At 40.8% G+C, this 19,216-nt stretch overlaps 1 protein-coding gene and 1 long non-coding RNA gene across 3 annotated transcripts in view; one reads left to right on the forward strand and one right to left on the reverse strand.

The window, feature by feature from the left end:
- Nucleotides 1-13,434, forward strand: part of LOC125918923 (uncharacterized) — a 50,662-nt gene extending 37,228 nt beyond the window's left edge. The window contains exon 3 of the long non-coding RNA XR_007456618.1: nt 7,174-13,434. This is a non-coding gene — a long non-coding RNA (uncharacterized LOC125918923). The remainder of the gene's footprint in view (nt 1-7,173) is intronic.
- The window catches only part of TMTC1 (transmembrane O-mannosyltransferase targeting cadherins 1), a 624,031-nt gene that overhangs the window by 36,389 nt on the left and 568,426 nt on the right, over nt 1-19,216 (reverse strand). For both annotated transcript variants that reach the window (XM_049625225.1, XM_049625224.1), the window contains exon 13: nt 2,525-2,633. In XM_049625225.1, the coding sequence (XP_049481182.1) occupies nt 2,525-2,633 (109 nt within the window). The remainder of the gene's footprint in view (nt 1-2,524; nt 2,634-19,216) is intronic.

The raw sequence follows: 19,216 nt of genomic DNA on the forward strand, positions 1-19,216 counted from the left end.
GTCAGTATGTGGATTTTCAACTGTGCAGGTGGCCAGTGCCCCTAACCCCCTCATTGTTCAAGAGTCAACTGTATTTACTTACTTATACCTCATTATTCCACGAAGAAATTGAGGTAGCTTTTAAAAACTGAAAACATCCAAGAAAAATAATAAAAATAAAAATTGAAAACAAAAACTGAATAAAATAAATTAAGGAAAATGATAAACCCGGCAGTAAAAGCAGCACATAGAGAAGAGCAGAATATACAGTCTAGATGGTTGTTAGAGGATGGGGAAAGGGGGATGGAAATACACTTGACCCTTTTCAGAATTTCCAAGATTTTTCCTGCATTAGATTAAAAATAAAGCAAAAAGCTTGTAACTCAGGAGAAGCTGAGCCTTTCCTAACGGTGAGATGAGAGAAATTTCTCCTGAATCCTCATAAAGAAGCCACTGAATGATGCAGCAGGTGCTGTCCTCACCCCTACTCCTGACTCTATGGTTACAAAGAATAATTTCTCACAGTGGCCCTCATACTATCGCTCCGTGTAGGACAAAATCATCACATATAGGTATGATCAATTGCAAAACAGTGTGGCCCACAGGCTTAGTTGTACTGTAATGTAAGAATAAAATTTAGGCTATATACTGGATTGGAGGGACCATATGCTCTCCAGTTCATATGGATTCATTTATTCACTCAATATTTATTGATTGCATATAACGTGACAGACACTGGGAACCAGCCATGAATAGAAGAGACAGTCATTCTCATGAGTTAAATATTCTAGTGGTGGGAGAACGATCATAGACAAACATATGTTAGATGGTGATACATACTTTTGGGAAACATAAGGCAGGGCAAGGTGGTCTTGCCCACCTTAGAGAACATGGTGGTCAGTAAGGGTGAGGTTGCTAGTTAAGAAGGGTAATTGCAGACAACCCCTCGGATATGGTAACGTTGCACAGAAACCAGCATGACGTGAGGAAGGATACCCTAAGATGTCTGAGAGAAAACTTGCAGACAAAGGAAACAGTTAGTCCAGAGGCTCCAAGAGAGAAGCATGCTTGGCATGTGTGAGTAACTGCCAGACACCCAGCCAGACAGGGTGGGGCAGGGGGAGGGAGGGGAGGATAAAGGTCTTCTTATGAAAACGAACGAGCCAGGATGAGGTGAGAAAAAGGGATCGAGACAGTCAATCTTTGTTTCAGAAGGTTCCCACAGTGTCCAAGGGTCCCTGGGTGGCTCAGTTGGTTAAGCAGAAAGTTCCCACAGTCTCTGCTTCAACACAAGCCAAAGGTAGTTGAGGACCGCCAGTGTATAACAGAACACAATCATCATCACATCAGCTTAACCACTATGCTAAAACATGCATTGAAATCACCCACCACAGACCTGAGCTTCTGTCTAAAGCCCACCTACACTATACAGAGAATATTAGAGCATGAAAACTAGTCTTATCATTTCTGACACTTAAATATCCACAGAAAGTTCTAAATTTGCTTCTTGTTGAAACATCCAAAATTTTTTCAATGCAAATTGCACATCTATGTAACTGATATCAAATCATGTATCAGTATCAAATCATTCATTACATTTCAACCAACTGAATGCTGCAGGGCATCTTTTGAAGGTGTTGACTTTGATTTTAAAGACAACCTGGCCAATTGTGTCATAGCAGAATCCACTGTCTTTTGAGGGCACTTATGTGTGTCAACAAAACTGCATCATCAGTTTAGAGAAGACAGTTTATGCTTGTTTCCCCTTAGCAGGGGGCATGCATCCAGAACACTGAAAAATAGTATCCAATCATTTAGACACAAGTGAAGAGAGAAGGGGAATAAGAATATCCCTGTATACCATGAGAAATGTTATCTCTTCAGAGCCTGTTCTATAAGCCTCTGCGATCTTTTAACAGGTATTGAGACACAGGATCTATTATCAGTAATTGGTTCCACATTGAGTTTGGAGATCTGATTCCATTAACAAGTCCCCAGAAAAATATAAGAAATAGCAATAAAACTAGCAAATACCGTGTATTATTCTTGAGAGATTTTGCCCCAAAGTGATATAGAATACATGAATGACCTCTAATGACCTCTAATCTTTGTCTAAAGGCTACCTTCAGTACACAGAGAGTATTGGGGTAAGAAGCTAGGCTTATAATTTCTGTCAAGAAGAAAACAGACCTAGAAATTAGTTGCTCAATATGGGGTTACAAACTGACTCATTGGTACCAAAATCTGGGTAATATTAATTTATATATTCAACAGCAAAAACTTTTAAGTTTTGTTTTTTTTTTTTTTTTTTTGAGAGACAGAGAGAGGGCAAGTGGGGGAGTGGCGGAGAAAGGGAGAAACAGAGAATCCTAAGCAGGCTCCATGCTGTCAGCACAGAGTCCAATGTGGGGCTCAAACTCATGAACTGTGACATCATGACTGGAACTGAAATCAAGAGTCAGACACATAACTGACTGAGTCACCCAGGTACTCCTCAACAATAAACATTTTAAAAAAATATGTGAAGTTCAAAGGAAACAATTACCTGCTCGGCCAGCAATGAAGCTAAGCTTGAATATGCATCTGCAAACTCTGGGCCGTATTTAATGGAGTTCTTCAATAAGGTGATAGCCTCTTCTTTTTTCTCCTGGGACCTGGAGGTCATAAAGAGGGAAAAAACAACATCTTTTAATAACACTGTGTTTAAATCCTCTGATTAGATGTAAAATCTCATTTCTTTTAGCAAAGATTACTGATTCCCTCTGGATTACATTGCAAATGAATTAAACTAGATTGTCTCAAGGTACTAACAGTTTCTGTCTCTGAATTCTAAGTGGAAAGAGGTGTAAATGATGCTGCAGGTTATTCACTGATTTTTCTACCTTCTATTTCCTGCTATACACTTTTTGAGAGTTTTATTTAATATTTTACATGTTTCGGGGTGCCTGGGTGGCTCACTCAGTTAAGCGTCCAACTCTTGGTTTCGGCTCGGGTCATGATCTCATGGTTCGTGAGTTTGAGTCCTGCGTTGGGCTCTGCACTGACAGTGTGGAGCCTGCTTGGGATTCTCTCTCTCTTTCTCTCTCTGCCCCTTGTCCACTCTCTGTCTCTAAATAAACTTAAAAAAAGATATTAATATGTTACAAGTTCGTTAACCAGAAAGCTTGACCACCAGAGGAGCAATGTGGAGGCACTCGAGGGAGCCGGTTTACAATGATGTGAACGATGTGCTGAGCCCCTGGAGGACGAGCTGTACCAATACAGGCTGGGTGCCACGGTGGCCGAGCCACCCGTCAGGCACAAGCCAGCCAAACTGCTCATGTGAACCTTTGCTTTTACATTGAAGAGGGATCCATTTATACATAATTTATGAAGTTAGGAGGTACTGTGACTACTGGCTGGCAAAGAACGATCAGCTATTTATTCATCACATTTTCATTGAAAATCTGGGCTGGTTCTGTCTTCTCCATTTTAGTCTTTTCTTGAAAGTAATTGTTTCTGGTTCGAAGAGGACTCGAGGCCCCAAAGTTATTACCAATGTTTTGGGTAGCAGTTCTCTTTCCTGCTAGTGCCATGGGGGAAACACCGGGTCATTATCCTGATATCGATATTTTGAAGCCAAAAATATACAGTGGCAGTGATCAACTTTGCTACACATACAATTTCACAAACACTGGACACTTGCTAAGCAGTGGAATAAAAAAATAGAATCCCTGGAAGTATAGAAAGCACACAGCTTAAGAGTCCCCCCATCTTTACCAGTTACCACTATAGACTTATGTGCCTACGTTTTCACTATTTAGGATCAACAATCACTTACTCAGCAATGTACCATATAGACTCTGGTCACTTTTCACGTAACATTATAAATTTTCACAACAATCCCACACAGCAGGTGTTTACTGTCCTATCATATTCATTTTTCTAATGAGAAAACGTGGATTCAGAAAAGTCAAGTGACTCATCATGTTCATATAACCAGTCTTCTGGGTCGAGATCCAGTGCTTTTCCATCACACCACATCTGCTTCTTCTAACTACTTAGAAACCCACCTCTCATGACCTTGCTGCTCCAAGTGTGAGTCCTGGACAAGTATCATCACCACCACCAGGAGCTTGTTAGAAATGCAAAGCTTCTGGCCCCATTCAGACCTCCTGAATCAAACCCTACATTTAAAAAAGATTCTCTGGGGCGCCTGGGTGGCTCAGTCGGTTAGGCGTCCGACTTCAACTCAGGTCACGATCTCGCGGTCTATGAGTTCGAGCCCCGCGTCGGGCTCTGGGCTGACTGCTCAGAGCCTGGAGCCTGCTTCCGATTCTGTGTCTCCCTGTCTCTCTGCCCCTCCCCCGTTCATGCTCTGTCTCTCTCTGTCTCAAAAATAAATAAACGTTAAAAAAAAAAATTAAAAAAAAAAAGATTCTCTGGTAATTTGTTAGCATACTGAGATTTCAGCAGAATTGCTCCATAAATTAGCAAAGACAGCGCAGTGTAGCTCCTGCTGCAAGCCCCCTATGGCTTCAGTCTCTGTAGGATGAAGATCTGTAGAGGAAAAACTAATATTGACTCCACAAGCGTCAGTTCCAAGTACTAGAAGGAGCATGCTACAAGGCGATTTTACCTAGAAAGGAGTCTTCTATCATAGACCTTGAAAAAAAAGACATGTTTCCAGCAAAGACCTTCCATTTAACTGTTGGGTTTAGCAAGCATCTATCATTATCTATTACGTGTTAGCCATTTCCTAAGGGAGGTGGCTGTCCATGCACTCCTCTTCTTACTGGGGGCAGAGCTAACCGGGCTCTTCCTGATGCACACTCCTGCCCCTGGTATCAAGGTGAAACACCTGCGTCCTTCAGTGGATTATTTTGGGATGTGGCTTGAAAGTTGCAGGGTTATAAGAAATTTGCATCACAGCTGTCTTAGTGCTGCTTTTTTATTGATTCAATCATTTAGTCAACAAACATTTAAAGAGTGTCTGTTAGGCTCTATGGAAGTCCAGGATGTTTACATACTTTGCGTTTTTAATCTAGAATATACCTTGAGGTACTTCTTCCATGGGCACTTGTAAAGTAAAGCTTATTTTTTAATCTTGATAATTTGACTATTGATCTCATGCTTAGCAGAACTCTTTTGCCAAGGATTTCATAAGTCTTTATTAACATTAATTTGGAAATCCTCCCAAAATCCACAAAAAGATTTGGATTTAGGAAATTAAAGCTGAAGATTGAGTTCCCCGGGACATAATTGAGCTTGGATATTCTTCAAAATCAGCAGGAAAAAAAACCCACAACAATTTGACAGGAAAGATTTAATGATTCTCATTGGTCAGGCTCACATCAGTTAGAACGGCAACTCAAACTTTTTATATATGATTTCAGTGAGATTAATGACCACTTAATGACATCTAGGAATCTAAATATTTGAGGCTGTCCATTACCATTCATATGACACAGTGGAAAAGTTAGCATCACAGTTATTCACAGGGAGCTTGATTCTTTTTTTTTTTTTTTTTTACATTTATTTATTTTTGAGAGACAAAAAGAAACAGAGCACAAGTTGGGTAGGGGCAGAGAAAGAATGAGACACAGAATCTGAAGCAGACTCCAGGCTCTGAGCTGTCAGCACAGAGCCCGGAGTGGGGCTCGAACTCACAAACCATAAGATCATGACCTGAGTCGAAGTCGGACGCTTAACCGACTGAGCCAGGTGCCCCAGGGAGCTTGATTCTTTATGAAAAGCTGTATCTCTATTATTCTCTTGAGGGACTGACACATTTTCAGAAAAATAGCTCATCACGTAATTTTGTTTAGTACAGGAGTATTGCAAGATGCAAAGACCAGGCAGAAAGGACGTTTCCTCTTGGCTCTGCATTCTCAGGTGATTCTGCTTTTCCCTGGGAGCCTTTGAGAGTCATTAGACCCCAACAGGTGTCAGGCACATGCCATCTTAACAGATATTTTTAAATGTTTTTTACAAAAGCCCAAGGAATTGGTAAGCAATAATTTTGTTGTTGTTTTGTTTCTGAAAGGGAGAGAAATGGTAAGAAGAGGCATTTCTTCTGTAGTCTCTCTTTTTGCTCAGCCTTTGGTGGGAGCTTGTGAAATAGGTGTGGTTTTGACATAATAATTTACAGAGGATTAATCTCAACAGTACTTTCTTTGGTCATACATTACACGTGAGAACTGAACTTCACTTCAACTCATTTCCTGTTTCAGAGGCATCTCTTTTCCTATCCACATTACAGCACATATTTCTCTACTAATTGCCTCATATTAATTAAAAATCAGTGACCATATTACTATAATTCTATTGAATAGACTACACCTTACTCAGTTTTGCTTGCTAACAGCTTAGTTCACAACCTGCTTCTAGTCCCCTCTTTCTTCTCCTTCTACTACATGCAGAGAACTGACAAATACATATTTTCTACAGCGCTGCTTTCAACCCATTCCTTTATATAAAAATCTTCATTAATGCCCTGCTGCATACAGATAGACCGTTTAAAACCTTCCATAATATGGTTCTGACCAACATTCCAAACATAACCAGGTACACACTAGTCCACCCAGACTGGGTGGACTTTGGCATTTATCCTACAGAACCTGAGAGATAACCGACTCCATTGCTTTTCTACCCTCAGTGTACTTTAAAATCACTTAAGGTGCTTCTAAAAAGACCTTTTTGTTCTGAGGCTGGGCTTCTTAAGAGGAAACTCTCCATATGAATATGACAGCCATTCAGATTTGAGAATTATGGCTATAATCCATCCTCCTTGACGTAAACTAGTGGGAAATGAGACTCAGAGGGCCTCAGTGATTTGCCCTGGTCCCAAGTGAAAAGGAAGGCCTCATATAGGTCTCGTGGCCTCTCAGCTTGGTATTCATGCCTGACACTTCACAGATGGCTTTCCCCTCCCCTCCACTCAATGATGTTTTCCCTGTGCAATGGATTATCACCAGCTGACTCACAAGCTCAAAGCATGATCCCTCATCAGACCTACTAAACATATAACAAAATTAGAAAACATACATATGCTACCTTTCTTATAGTTTTCTTTATGTATCTCTGTAAGGAAAAAGATGGCAGGGGAACAGCCATCTGGAAGCCCTGTTAGGGCCTCCAAAGGGGCAGCTGCCCATTGTTCTTCAGGTCAATATTTAAAGGGTGACTGAGCTCCAACTCATTTTCTTCCCCAAGACCCTGGTGCAGCATGCAAAGCACCCCTGCCCCTGTCTCCCAAGGAAGGAGCGTCTGTCCACCAGGGAGTGGGACATGCAGGCAAGTTGTTAAGGCTTCCCATTTCCTGATAGCTGTTTGCTGAACCTTTACTCTCGGCTAAGGACCCGGTAAGTGATTCTTTTGCATTATTCATTTTAATTCTCCCTAAGTATAATGAATTAGGCATCAGTATTTCCATTTTTAAGATTTAGAAAACAATACCAGCAACTATACCCCAACATGAATAAACTGAGATTTGGAGAGCTAAGTGGTGTGCCTTCCAGCACACAGCTACTGTGACACCAGGACTCTAATTCAGAACTTCACATGTGTCCTGTTCCGTGGGTAGGCCACCCTCAACACTTCTGCATCTACTCTCTTAAATGTTGGGCACTCTGGGACCATTACTAGGTTTTACGCTCCTTCACAGGCAAGACCCATGTCTTATTAACCTTACTTCTTTTATACTAGCGATCTGTACACAGTAGAAGTTAAATAATTTTAGTAAAGTGAACTGTACATAGTAGAAATTCAATAATTGCTAAATTAATTTTTATAAATGTGGTTTTACTATTTTATTCCTAGATCTTTGTAAACCTTAAATAAGCATCTTGGTATTCTAATCAAATTTGACAGAGGTGGGTAATATAATCATTCATTTTATATCTCCATTTCTACAGCTCTTTCAATATTAGAGAAGAAATCCTAAGTTAGACAGAAGCATTTCAAGCTTTAGAAGCATAAGAAAATTACAAGTACAGTTTTTTATTTATTGAGCACTTCCTACTTACCAGGCACAGCTAAAGCAGCTTCACTACCTTAACTCTGCATAGCAGTTAAAAGCACAGACTCAAGGCGTGCCTGGGTGGCTCAGTCAGTTAAGTGTCCGACGCCGGCTCAGGTCATGATCTCCCAGTTCATGAGTTCGAGCCCCACGTCATGCTCCATGCCGACAGCTCAGAGCCCAGAGCCTGCTTCAGATCTGTGTGTCCCTCTCTCTCTGCCCCTCCCCCACTTAGACTGTTTCTCTCTCAAGAAATAAACATTAAAAAAATTAAAAAAAAAAAAAAGGCACAGACTCAAAAACCAGATAGACTGCCTTCAAGTTCTCCTACCATTTACTAGCTGTGTTTCTTTGGGCAAATTATCAGACCTCCCTCTGTCTGAGATACACAGTAGGTACTATATATATATATTTTGCTTTTTACTAGCTTGTTCAATGTTTCCAAAATCACCCATTAAAACCTATCTCCCTCTTCTTCGTTTAGTTAATTTTAAAATCAAGGAGAATGTAGTGTTTTTTGAAATTTCCTCAAAAGTAATATACGTCTACATTTCAAACTATTCACAAAAAATCAAGAGCTAGACACCAGAGTGTTTTTTCCCTCTGATACCATAATAGATTTTTAATACAACTTAAATCATAATTAAATACCCAAATGAATATGTTGCCCTAAATGTACAATCACACTTGTAAGAAACAGTCACTACCCATGGAAACCTCATTCAAAGGCAAACACCAAGCTGAAAAGACTGCAATTGCAGGCTGATGGTTCCGAATCCACTCAGCTGATGCCCGAACCACTTAAAGGAGTGGGTCTGAATTTTTAGGGGTGATTGCTAAAGGTGAATATTTGGGCAATAAAGAATCAGGAGCAATTCCAAGCCTCTTCCTCAGTAAAGCCAGGAAAGCTTCTTAGAAAAGAAAGGTTTAGGCAGTTATCCCCATATGAAAAGATATAAAAGAGGCAGAAGATTTCAAATAGACATTATAAAATTTCTTAATAACAGGAATTACTATGTACTCCCACAGTACAGCTCACCCCTGGGCCAGTATTAAAACCTACTAACACATTCATTTTGGACCCATCATAAGCAGTTTTGGGAAATCAGAAGCCCATTTTCAATGTAAGCCCCATCTATACAGGACTACTCTGCTAGCCGTTTAGACTAAATTGACAGGTTGATTCAAAAGGGGAAATAGACTAAATTGACAGGTTGATTCAAAAGGGGAAAAATATGGAAATAACATTTGCCTCTGAACTGACCAAGCATGTGATTGAAGTAACCAAGTCCACAGGTTGTTTCTCTGAATCGCATAGAAAAAGCTTGAATGAAGTAGCCCATAACTTGTGAGTAGATGGATAAAATCAAACCTTAGCACATACCCCATGGGCATACCTTCGGTTAGAAGTCACAGAAAGGAACAGTCTGAATCCCTTTGGAAACTCATGTCACACTAAGGTCTGTCAGAGCTCCCATTAGGGGGTTCAACTGGCACTGGTCGAACTATTAGGGATCCTTACATAGGTAAGAGAAGCTGGGAGTTGGTAAAACTGTCCGGGATCAGGTGATATTTATTGCTCTCAGCATCCTCCATTTCCTTATTCACCAAATAAGGAAGTATCAAGAGACTGCACTAGTGGATGACCGATGATCTAAAATATTTTGTCTTCCCTTTTCCCCTAGATCAGTAGTCCTCAAATTTTAGTGCCTAAGAATCATTGTGTGTTCGGTTAGATGCAGAATCCCAGGCCTCCTAAGATTCAGTATGTCCAGGCTAGGGTTCAGAAATCAATATTCTTAATAAGCGCCTTAGGTGATTCTGCTGAGGGGGGCAGTCTTGAGCCTATGCTTTAAGAAACTCTGCCCTGGCTCTGTGTGGGATTTGCCTGTTCAATTGATCCTGGATATAAAGCGAAATATAAGAGGATGATGAAAGCTAGGAAGAAAGAAGACCCCCGGGGACAATCAGAGCCAAAGACACAGTCACAGTGGCCAGTTGATTTGGCCAGATGATGGGGAGGCTGGAAGTGGGGGCAGGTGGAGGGGGCACTGAGAAATACTGCAATGGGAAGAGGCAGTTTCTCTGTCATCGAAGCTCTGTTGTGGATGCCTCTATTCTGCATCCAAGTCTTAGTTTCTGTGTCCTCCATGCGGGCATCACAACGTAAATAAAAATCTCCTAATAATCTGCAAGCAAAACTACTCTCTCAAGTTCCCCCCAGGACCTTCCAAAAGGCTAAAAGTCCTGAGAAGGGCTTCCCGGGACCAATAACATCTTCATCATTGATTTCATGAGAGAAACATTAAGTAGAAATTAGATCTTGCTCATAATGTGCAAATTTTGCCATTAAACATTTGTAGCTTCACAGGGAATTTTCCCTTTGGTTATATAGCAGTGGGGCTGTTTTTCTCATGTGTTAAGTAAAAACATTTGCATCATCTCACTTTCCTGGCTCCATCTCAATGACAGATATTTAGCGAAAGCAAATAAGGCTTCACCATATTTTCTTTTAGTAATTAAGGACCTGTTAAGTTTGTCAATTTAGAAAACTTTTTGGATTCCTGTCTAAAATCTCATGACATATTCATTTAAACTAAAAGCAGATGCTTGCTTTGAAAAAGTATTGACATTTTGGGAGAATTTAGGAAATGCCAGCAACAGAAATAAATGGAATTGGCAATCCACTTGGCAGCAGTAAAATTTCCCATTAACCACCGTGTGAACTTGGGAGTGCTGGGGAGCTCCCTTAATTACTATTCCATTGTTGGAGTGTTGTGTTGTTGTTGTGTCCCAAAATGATGTCTCTCACAAAGGAAAAAGATGATTTTTTTTAGGGTTGGGGGGAACATATAGACTTGACCAGCTCTTCTGAAAAACTGAATTGTAAAAGTCAAGTTGTAAATGTCTGATAGATGATCTTTTCAATGCATACATTTTTCTATGGTTCTACTATTGGTATTTTCTATGGTTCTATTGGATCTTACTTTATGCAGCCTCTTTTATGTTCAGGTTTACTGAGCACATCTCTAGGCAATGCCCTGGAAATATAGTATCTAGTTTACTGGTGGTCACGCTAATAGTTCTACATAAAAACGTGAGTTTTTATGGAAGCCACACAGGAAAACTGTCTGGAGAATAGATTCATATTATGTGGTGATGAAGAATGAATTTTTTTTTCAATTCAAAACTATGATCACTATAATTAGCATTCAGAGAGTAGATCACCTGTACCTCACACCCTCCGCAACACAGGTGGGTTTGCAGGATTAGATTGAGGTCAATGCAGCCACAACTGGGAGGCAGTTAGGATGCCCACGCTGTGCGGTGCGAGTGGTCAATCTTTGGTTGCCTTTAACACCTCTCTCCACAGCTAAAAACTGAGGAACAGAATGGTGGAAAGTTCTGACGCTATCTAGTTACAGAGCAGCAGAGATGGAGACACAGTTCACATCAAAGACCTCATGCAGGAGCTGGCACAGCGTAGGTCTTGAGGAAATGTTCATCTGGGATCCCTCCCCTTTCACTGCTATAGAAGGCTCTTGATGTCTTGACCAGCTCCATGGGGTGGCTGCCCTGAACCCCAAAGCAGGATGACTGCCCCATCGTGCCCCTGCTCCCGCACATACGGAGCCAGTTCTGTGCCACGAGTGCACGAAGGTGAGTAGGAAGTGAAGGGAAATACTCCTAAGCCAGCATCACTTCGGAGCTCACACAATATCTCTGCTAAGCCCTTCCATGATTTGAAGGAATGCATAGAAACAATGCTCCCAGTGTGGTATCTGGAGAAGAAGACAGCTGAGTATAGCCTGATTTAGCCAGGATTCACTTACCCCATAGACAAGGGGTCACTGTGATGATGCAATTGATGAATGCACATTCCTGGTTTTAGGCTCAGGCTGATTGCTGTCTAAATCCCAGCTCTGCCCTCATTAGCTGTAGGACCTGGATTAGATGTTCTACCGCCACGAGCCTCAGTGGCGAAACCTGTGAAATGTGCACACGGATCCCTCCCCCCCAGGCTCCTGTTAGGGTGCAGTAAAGGCACACAGGCTTGGAGAAGTGTCTGGCACAAGGGCAGATGCAATAAATGTTAGCTCTACTTGCTCAACGTTTTGGCCAGATTCCCATCTGGAATTGCCACCGGATGCCTCACAATTTACTTCTCAGCACAAACAGAATGCTGTCCCAGTGCTTCTACTCCATCTGAAGAGAAAAGGGACTTGCAAGTTCCTTTCTGGTCTTTCTCTTCCCCTGCACTGAAGAGATCAGAAACTTGGAGTCATAGTTAAAACCACAGATTCTTGCAGCTACAGAGATTTACGGGATCGCCTGCTCCCACCCCTTATTTCAAAAAGGAGACTGAGTCTCAAGGAGGTTGAATATTGCCCAAAGCTGTTCAATTGCAGGGGTGGAAAATGCGTTATCTACTTCTGATTCATTATTAATTTTATACCAAGAAGCTGAGCTTCAAATTGGCAGTGGGAAATTATGTCCCTGGGCTAATAATTAATAATAGCTAAAACTTATTTCGTCTTCATGGGGGTCTAGGTCCTATGTTAAGTACTTATATGCATTCTCATGTTTAGTACTCATGAAAACAAGTCACAGTATTATTTCCACTTTGTGAGTGAGTAATTAGAGGCAGCGAAAAATAAAATTGTTTTCCCAAGGTCACACACTGCTACACGGTGTATAGATCCAAACTCACTAAATTCTACAGCTCCTGGTCCTGAGGAGAGATGCAGACACAGCGTGACAGATGTAACAGAAAGTGCTGGCTACTGAGTTCCCACTTCACAGAGCTTACTGCTCCCAACCCTGGCAGCCCGGTTCCGTCTGTAATGGGAGAGTGATAGTGCCTGTCCCCTGCCCACCCTGAGCGGGCAGGTGTGTGAGGCCTGAGGAAGAGCTTAGTAATTCATCATTCAAGTGTCAGTTTTTCACAGGCTAGTCACCTGTTGGAGGAGAGGTAGCAGAAAGGTTGGGGGCAGAGAGCCCTGCAATGCTTCCCGGCAGACAGGTGGTACCGTATGAAAGCAGCAGGCTGGGTCCTCGAGGGAGGGGAACACGGGAGGAAGACTCTAAGGCAAGCTTCATGCCCCCATGGAGCTTCCTGGCCTGACCCTGCAGGCCACAGATAAGTAGAGAACATGCATATTCCTCTTTCTGCCCTTCGTGTTTCCCCTCCTGGTTGACACAGGGCTAAAGATAGACTTGAAAGCCTCTGATGATCTTTAACAACTCACATCCCAAATTTAGCCTCGGTGTCAGGACAAAATTGATCTACTGGATTTAAGATAAAAAAATTGAGATGTTTGGTCCCCTAAGGTAACACAATGCATGCTAGGAGAAATTTCCAATGGTTACCCTCATTTCCCTCTTTTTCGAAAGTTTTTTTTTAACTTTTACAAATGTTTATTCATTTTTGGGGAGAGAGAGAGAGAGAGAGATAGAGAGAGACAGGGTGCAAGTGGAGGAGGGGCAGAGAGAGGAGGAGACACAGAATCCGAAGCAGGCTCCATGCTCTGAGCTGTCAGCACACAGACCAATACAGGGCTTGAACTCACGAACCGAGAGATCATTACCTGAGCCAAAGTTGGACGTTTAACCGACAGCCACCCAGGCGTCCCTCAAGTTTTTATTTTAATTCCAGTTAGTTAACATAGTGTTATATTGGCTTCAGGGGTACAGTGTAGTGATTCAACACTTCCTTGTTCATTTCTTTTATTCTTATAAATTGACTTGTACCTTCTTTAAGCTACATCTCCAGTGAAGAGCTGCTCCAAGTCAGCACCTGGCACAGGATCTTAAGGAGACCAGACTGCAAATGGGGGCAGGGAACGTTTGTGAAGCTTAAAGGAGGGGGGATAATTTTCAGGACAGGGGAGACCGCTGGATACTCTAGCACTTGACAAAGCAGTCTGGCATGTTTAGTTATCCTCTGTCAGAAATATTTATGCAGGGAGAGAAAAAAAATTCCAATTCTTTAAGAGAATGTAAATAAAACGAGGGGTCCTGTAAAGCTTGCTCTCCCTCACAGTGCTTCCTGCACAGACTGTCTTCTGGCCTCACCAGTGTTTACTGCAGCCATTACAGCAAAGAAAGGATTGAGGAAAGGGACGCTTCTTTGCAAACCATACTGTGGGTTTAAAACAACTCACTCATGCTCAATTCATTTAGCAATCCCAGCATGAATGAATAGAGCTTTGGTGGGGGAGAGATACTTAGAAAAATATTTTAACAATTAGCAATCTGTTTATACACAAATAACTTTCAAATCTTGAGGAAATAGGTAAACATTCTCATAATATTTCCCAGATAATTCAGTTTCGTGCAAACATTGAACGGAAGATAAAAATGCAAATGAAACCATATTTTAGATACACTAGGAGAGTTCTCACTTTAAAACCTCCGTGATATTCCCTCAAATGAAGTTTGCAGGCTTGTATTTCACATTCGTTGACAAGTGGCCAGTGCGGCTATGCACTGCGGTTCACATGGCATGGGAGGGTGGTAGGAAAGATGGAGGAAAGTGGCAGCATTTATGGAAAGTCCTAAATGCTAAGACATTTGGACTCTGTGTGTGTACATAATGGGCAATCAGTGAATCTCTCAGGCACCCCTCAATTTATAGGGAAGGTGGGAGAGGAGCAGATGTTAGAAATAGAAGGAAAAAACAATGTGTTATGATACACGCAATGAAATAAAGAGCTTCAAAACAGGAGGAGGCCAACATTGTCATATTCTTCACTTCAGAGACATCAGGGGAATGAGAGCTGAACGAAAAGGTGAGGAGGAAGGAGTAGCACCAAATGCTAACCATTCTTGCCAATTGACAAGAGAAATTTCAGAAAGAGTTAGGAGAACAGCTTGAGGGAATAGCTGAACTGAGAAAGATTCTCTGGAGGAACCTTGTGTGGGGGAGTGGGATACAGAAATTTGTGGAATGGGAAAAATCTGAAGACCTAAGAGACGGCCCACAATAATGGATGGGGGAAGGGGAAAGAAATAAAATCAAGAACACATGTGGATTTTGCACTAATGCCTACTAATGGCTAAAATAAAAAAGACTGACAATACCAAATGTTAGGGTTTGAGGCATATGGATCTCTTACCATTGTTGATAGGAGTGCAAGTGGTACAATTACTCTGAAGGACAGTTTGGCAGATTCTTAAAACATTAAAGATACATTTACTTACCCACAATTCTACTCCTAGACATTTACCTACAAGAAATGAACGTACAAAGACTGGGGGACCTGAACAGTCATAACATGAATATTCATAATCACTCAAACCTGCAAACAAACCAAGTATTCAGCCACAAGAAAATGGATAAACAAAATTACAGTATATTAACACGATGGAATACTACTCAGCAATAAAAAAATGTAATATGGAACCACATGAATAAGACTCAAAACACTATGATAAGTAAAAATATCCAGATGCCAAAAGTACATATTAAGGATCAACTTTCAATGAAGCTCTAAAACAGGCTAAACTAATCTATGGTGAAAAGAATCAGAATGACTGCCTCGAGGCGGGAGAAATTATTGGAAAGAGGCACGAGGGGTCTTTCTGGAGTGATTTCAGGGTCTTTCTGGGTCATTTCTGGAATGCTCTATGTTATCCTGGAGGTAATTATGAAAGTATATAGAACTGTCAAAATACAGATTTGTGAATTTTTTCCATGGTAATTATGCCACAACCTAAAAAAATACAAATAAACAACACATAAATAAGATGTAAGCACTGGCCTTGTTAAGGAGGTAAGACAGTGTCTCCTCCCTTGGAAGAGTAAAAGAAGAGATAGTCTGTCGACATGCAGGGAATTTTGAGATAGGAAGAAGGGAAGCTGAAAAAATTGACCCTGAATGACGTGAATGTTCTTAGTAAAAGTAAGGGATGATGTCATCTTCTGCATGTGTTTATGAACATGGAGGAGGGGAAGAAGGATACATGTATTAGGAAAAGGAAAAAAAAAAGGAGATATTATAGGATCATAAGGGATGAATCTCTAGCAGCTTTAACTCCTGACCCTGTTTGGTTTCACAATGCTCTCTTCAGAGTTTTGTTAGCTTTGTTTTTCATCCCTAATGCTTGACAGATTACATGACAGTCTAGAGCATACATTCCTGACAGAGGTGAAAATTGCTTCTTGGATTGGAGGTAGTACTGTGAAAACAATATTAGATCACATATAAAAAATAAAATTAGATAGGACAATGGTTTGTGGTCTCCCAAAGCTCAACCCCTATGTAACAAATCTTATTCTTGAGTATTCATTAGGGATGGAGGTGATTAGGAAAAAAATGCTTTAAAAGGCTTCGAGGGTGAGGGTGGCGGCTAATAATGAAAACGAGTTGAGAAATATTGATCTACAGAAAGCAAAATGCAGGCAATGGGGTACACTGAGTTAGGAGCCTGGTCAGGCAAGTAAATGATAGTCAAGGTGTGAAAGAGTCTATGTTGATGTCACATGCATGAGTGAAATAGATAAATTAGAGATGAGATTATAAATTATGAATATAAAAATCAGAAAGAACAGAGATTCTAATAATGGAGAAGAGCAGGGTCGGTAGGAATGAGGGAGTAAGAGGGGAGTAACACTGGTCGTGGAAGGCACAACAATACTAAGGTCTTAAAAGAAGACAACTTGGAGGGCGCCTGGCTGGCTCAGTCAGTTGAGCATCCGACTTCGGCTCAGGTCATGATCTCGCGGTTGGTGAGTTCGAGCTCCGCGTCAGGCTCTGTGCTGACAGCTCAGATCCTGGAGCCTGCTTCAGACTCTGTGTCCCCCTCTCTCTCTGCTCCACCCCTGCTTGAGCTCTGTCTCTGTCTTTCAAAAATGAATAAACGTAAAAAAATTTTTTTTAAAGAAGACAACTGAACACAGAGAAGAGCTAGAAGGTGGCAGGTCAAAATCATGACCCCATCAGAGGGTTCGTAGGGACAACAGAGGGTGAAAGGGAAGAGGGGGGAGAGGTAAGAGGTTAAGGTCAAAGAGGAACATCAGAATTTAGGTGATACAAAGTAAAAAGGTCTGTGTAAAAATCCCATGGCATGGCCATGTTGGTGGGTGCCCAAGGTAGAGCAGAACCAGAGGGTCTGGGGGTAAAGCTGGCAGAAGAAGTGGGTGACTGATTAAGTTGGGGAGGGGATGTAATAGGATTGAGACTACACATAAATAAGGTTGGAAGTACCGTGAATACTAACAGATCACCATGGCGGTGGGGGCAAGGAGTGAGATTTCACTAGAAGGAAAGGGTGCAGAACTTGCCCACCCAAAGCTGACATCCTAATGTAGCAGAAAGGAACTCCAAAAGCTTTTCTTTATCCAATGGGCTGGCATTTTGAATTCCCAGAGGCTTCAGTTGAAAAGGAGAGAAGAGAACTACCATCTTGAATGTATGAATTCCTTTTTATAAAATAAAAGGTGGTGTAGCTAGTATCAAAGCTATAAAGAAATTTATCCCAAACATTTAAATTTATTCAAAGATAATGGTCACCCTTCTTTCCATGTCCTTTTATTCTTCAGAATTTAATTTTCTAAAGTACCAGACTAAAGAAAATCAAACGTATTTTTTCCCAAATTCAACTTATATATAGTTCAATTATTGGATATCCCATTTCACTTTCTTCTAAATTTGGATTATAATATTTATTATAATACCCATTAACACCCAAATCCTCTCATGTGAATAGAAGGTAGTTCTGGCAATGAGGGAGGTATGCTATATAATTCTTTAAGAGGGTCTTTTCGTATTCTGTTTCAGTAACAAACACTAGCAGCTATTTTCCCCAAGCAGTCACAAAAATATTTTCCTACGCCCTGAATGTAAATATTCGATTATATTCTCTTGAGCCATCAGGGACTTCTGCTCTTTTCAACCATGAAAAGTTTATGCTAATCTTGCCTATTTTCTTTTATGTTTTAGGCTTCAAGCAAAGCCAACAATAATTAATATAAATTAAGAATGCTGGCATGGATAGCTGCTCCTTATCAATCTGTCACACTGTACATATGCTGCACAGAATCATAATAGATTAGCTTCAAAGTCCAGTGAGATGGTCATGAAAGAGGCCAAATATATTTGGATAGCATTCATTGAAATCTATTGCTATGAACAGGTCTAAAGCTATATGTCATATAATTCCAAGAATTCAAGTGACATTTGTCCTCAGTGCCACACGATTTCTGGGATGGTCTGACAGAATCACATTTTATTTAGAGCTTCTGGCCTGGACAAAGACTTAATTTCTCTCTAAGTCAAAGTCATTAGTAAAGGTCTATGCTGTGCAATACAGCAGCCATTAACCACACGTGGTTACTGAACACTTGAAATATGAATAGTCTGAAAGTAAGAAACATACACTGGGTTTCAAAGATTAATTGTAAAGAAATACACACTAGCTCAGTAATATTTTTACGTGTTCAATTTTAAAATTAATTTTTAATACGAATTACACACTAAAATGACAATATTTTGGATATACAGGGTTAAATAGAATGCATTATTATAATAATTCCACCTTTTTATGTTCTGAAATACGGCTGCTTGAAAATTTTAAGTCACAGATTCTGGCTCTCATTACATTTCCATTGGGCGATGTGGCTCTAGGCTGTATCCCAGTTTTGAGGCAAGCCACAAAGAGGCAGTCGAGTGTGGTCAGACAGCTCTAGGTTCAATTCCCATGCCTTCTGTTACTTCGCTAAGGGACCTTGGTACATTACTTCTCCAAGCCTTAGTCTCTTCATTTATAAAATAGGAATGATGACAGTGCCCTGCTCTCAGCGATGAGCAAATCTAACACTTGTGCCTAAATAGGTGCTTGGGTTCTCAGAATGCGTATTAAGTTCTAGATTACAAAAAAGGGCACAATTTAAAAAACTAGCTGCCTGATGAGAAACAGATAGGGCAAAAATCTTAAATAGCAAAATGGATCAAATCAAACAAAATTTAAAATATTCTTATTTATTTATTTATTTTTGTCTTTGACCCACTGCTAGTAACAGACATATATTAAGGTTAAGTAGAAATGAAACTCAGAGTTAACTAAATGTGGATTAGCTCTATTTTCTGAGTTACCTCTCTCTGCTACTGAGGGATATAATGTAAACAAATGTCACTATCCCCCCCCACCCCCCAAAAAAAAACCCATGACGGGTCTTTCTCCCAGAAGGCAATCACATGCTGTCAAATAGCTGAATATGAAGTAATTCTTGGAATG

The sequence above is a fragment of the Panthera uncia genome, chromosome B4 (genome assembly GCF_023721935.1).
Source record: "Panthera uncia isolate 11264 chromosome B4, Puncia_PCG_1.0, whole genome shotgun sequence".
Taxonomy (NCBI): Eukaryota; Metazoa; Chordata; class Mammalia; order Carnivora; family Felidae; genus Panthera; species Panthera uncia.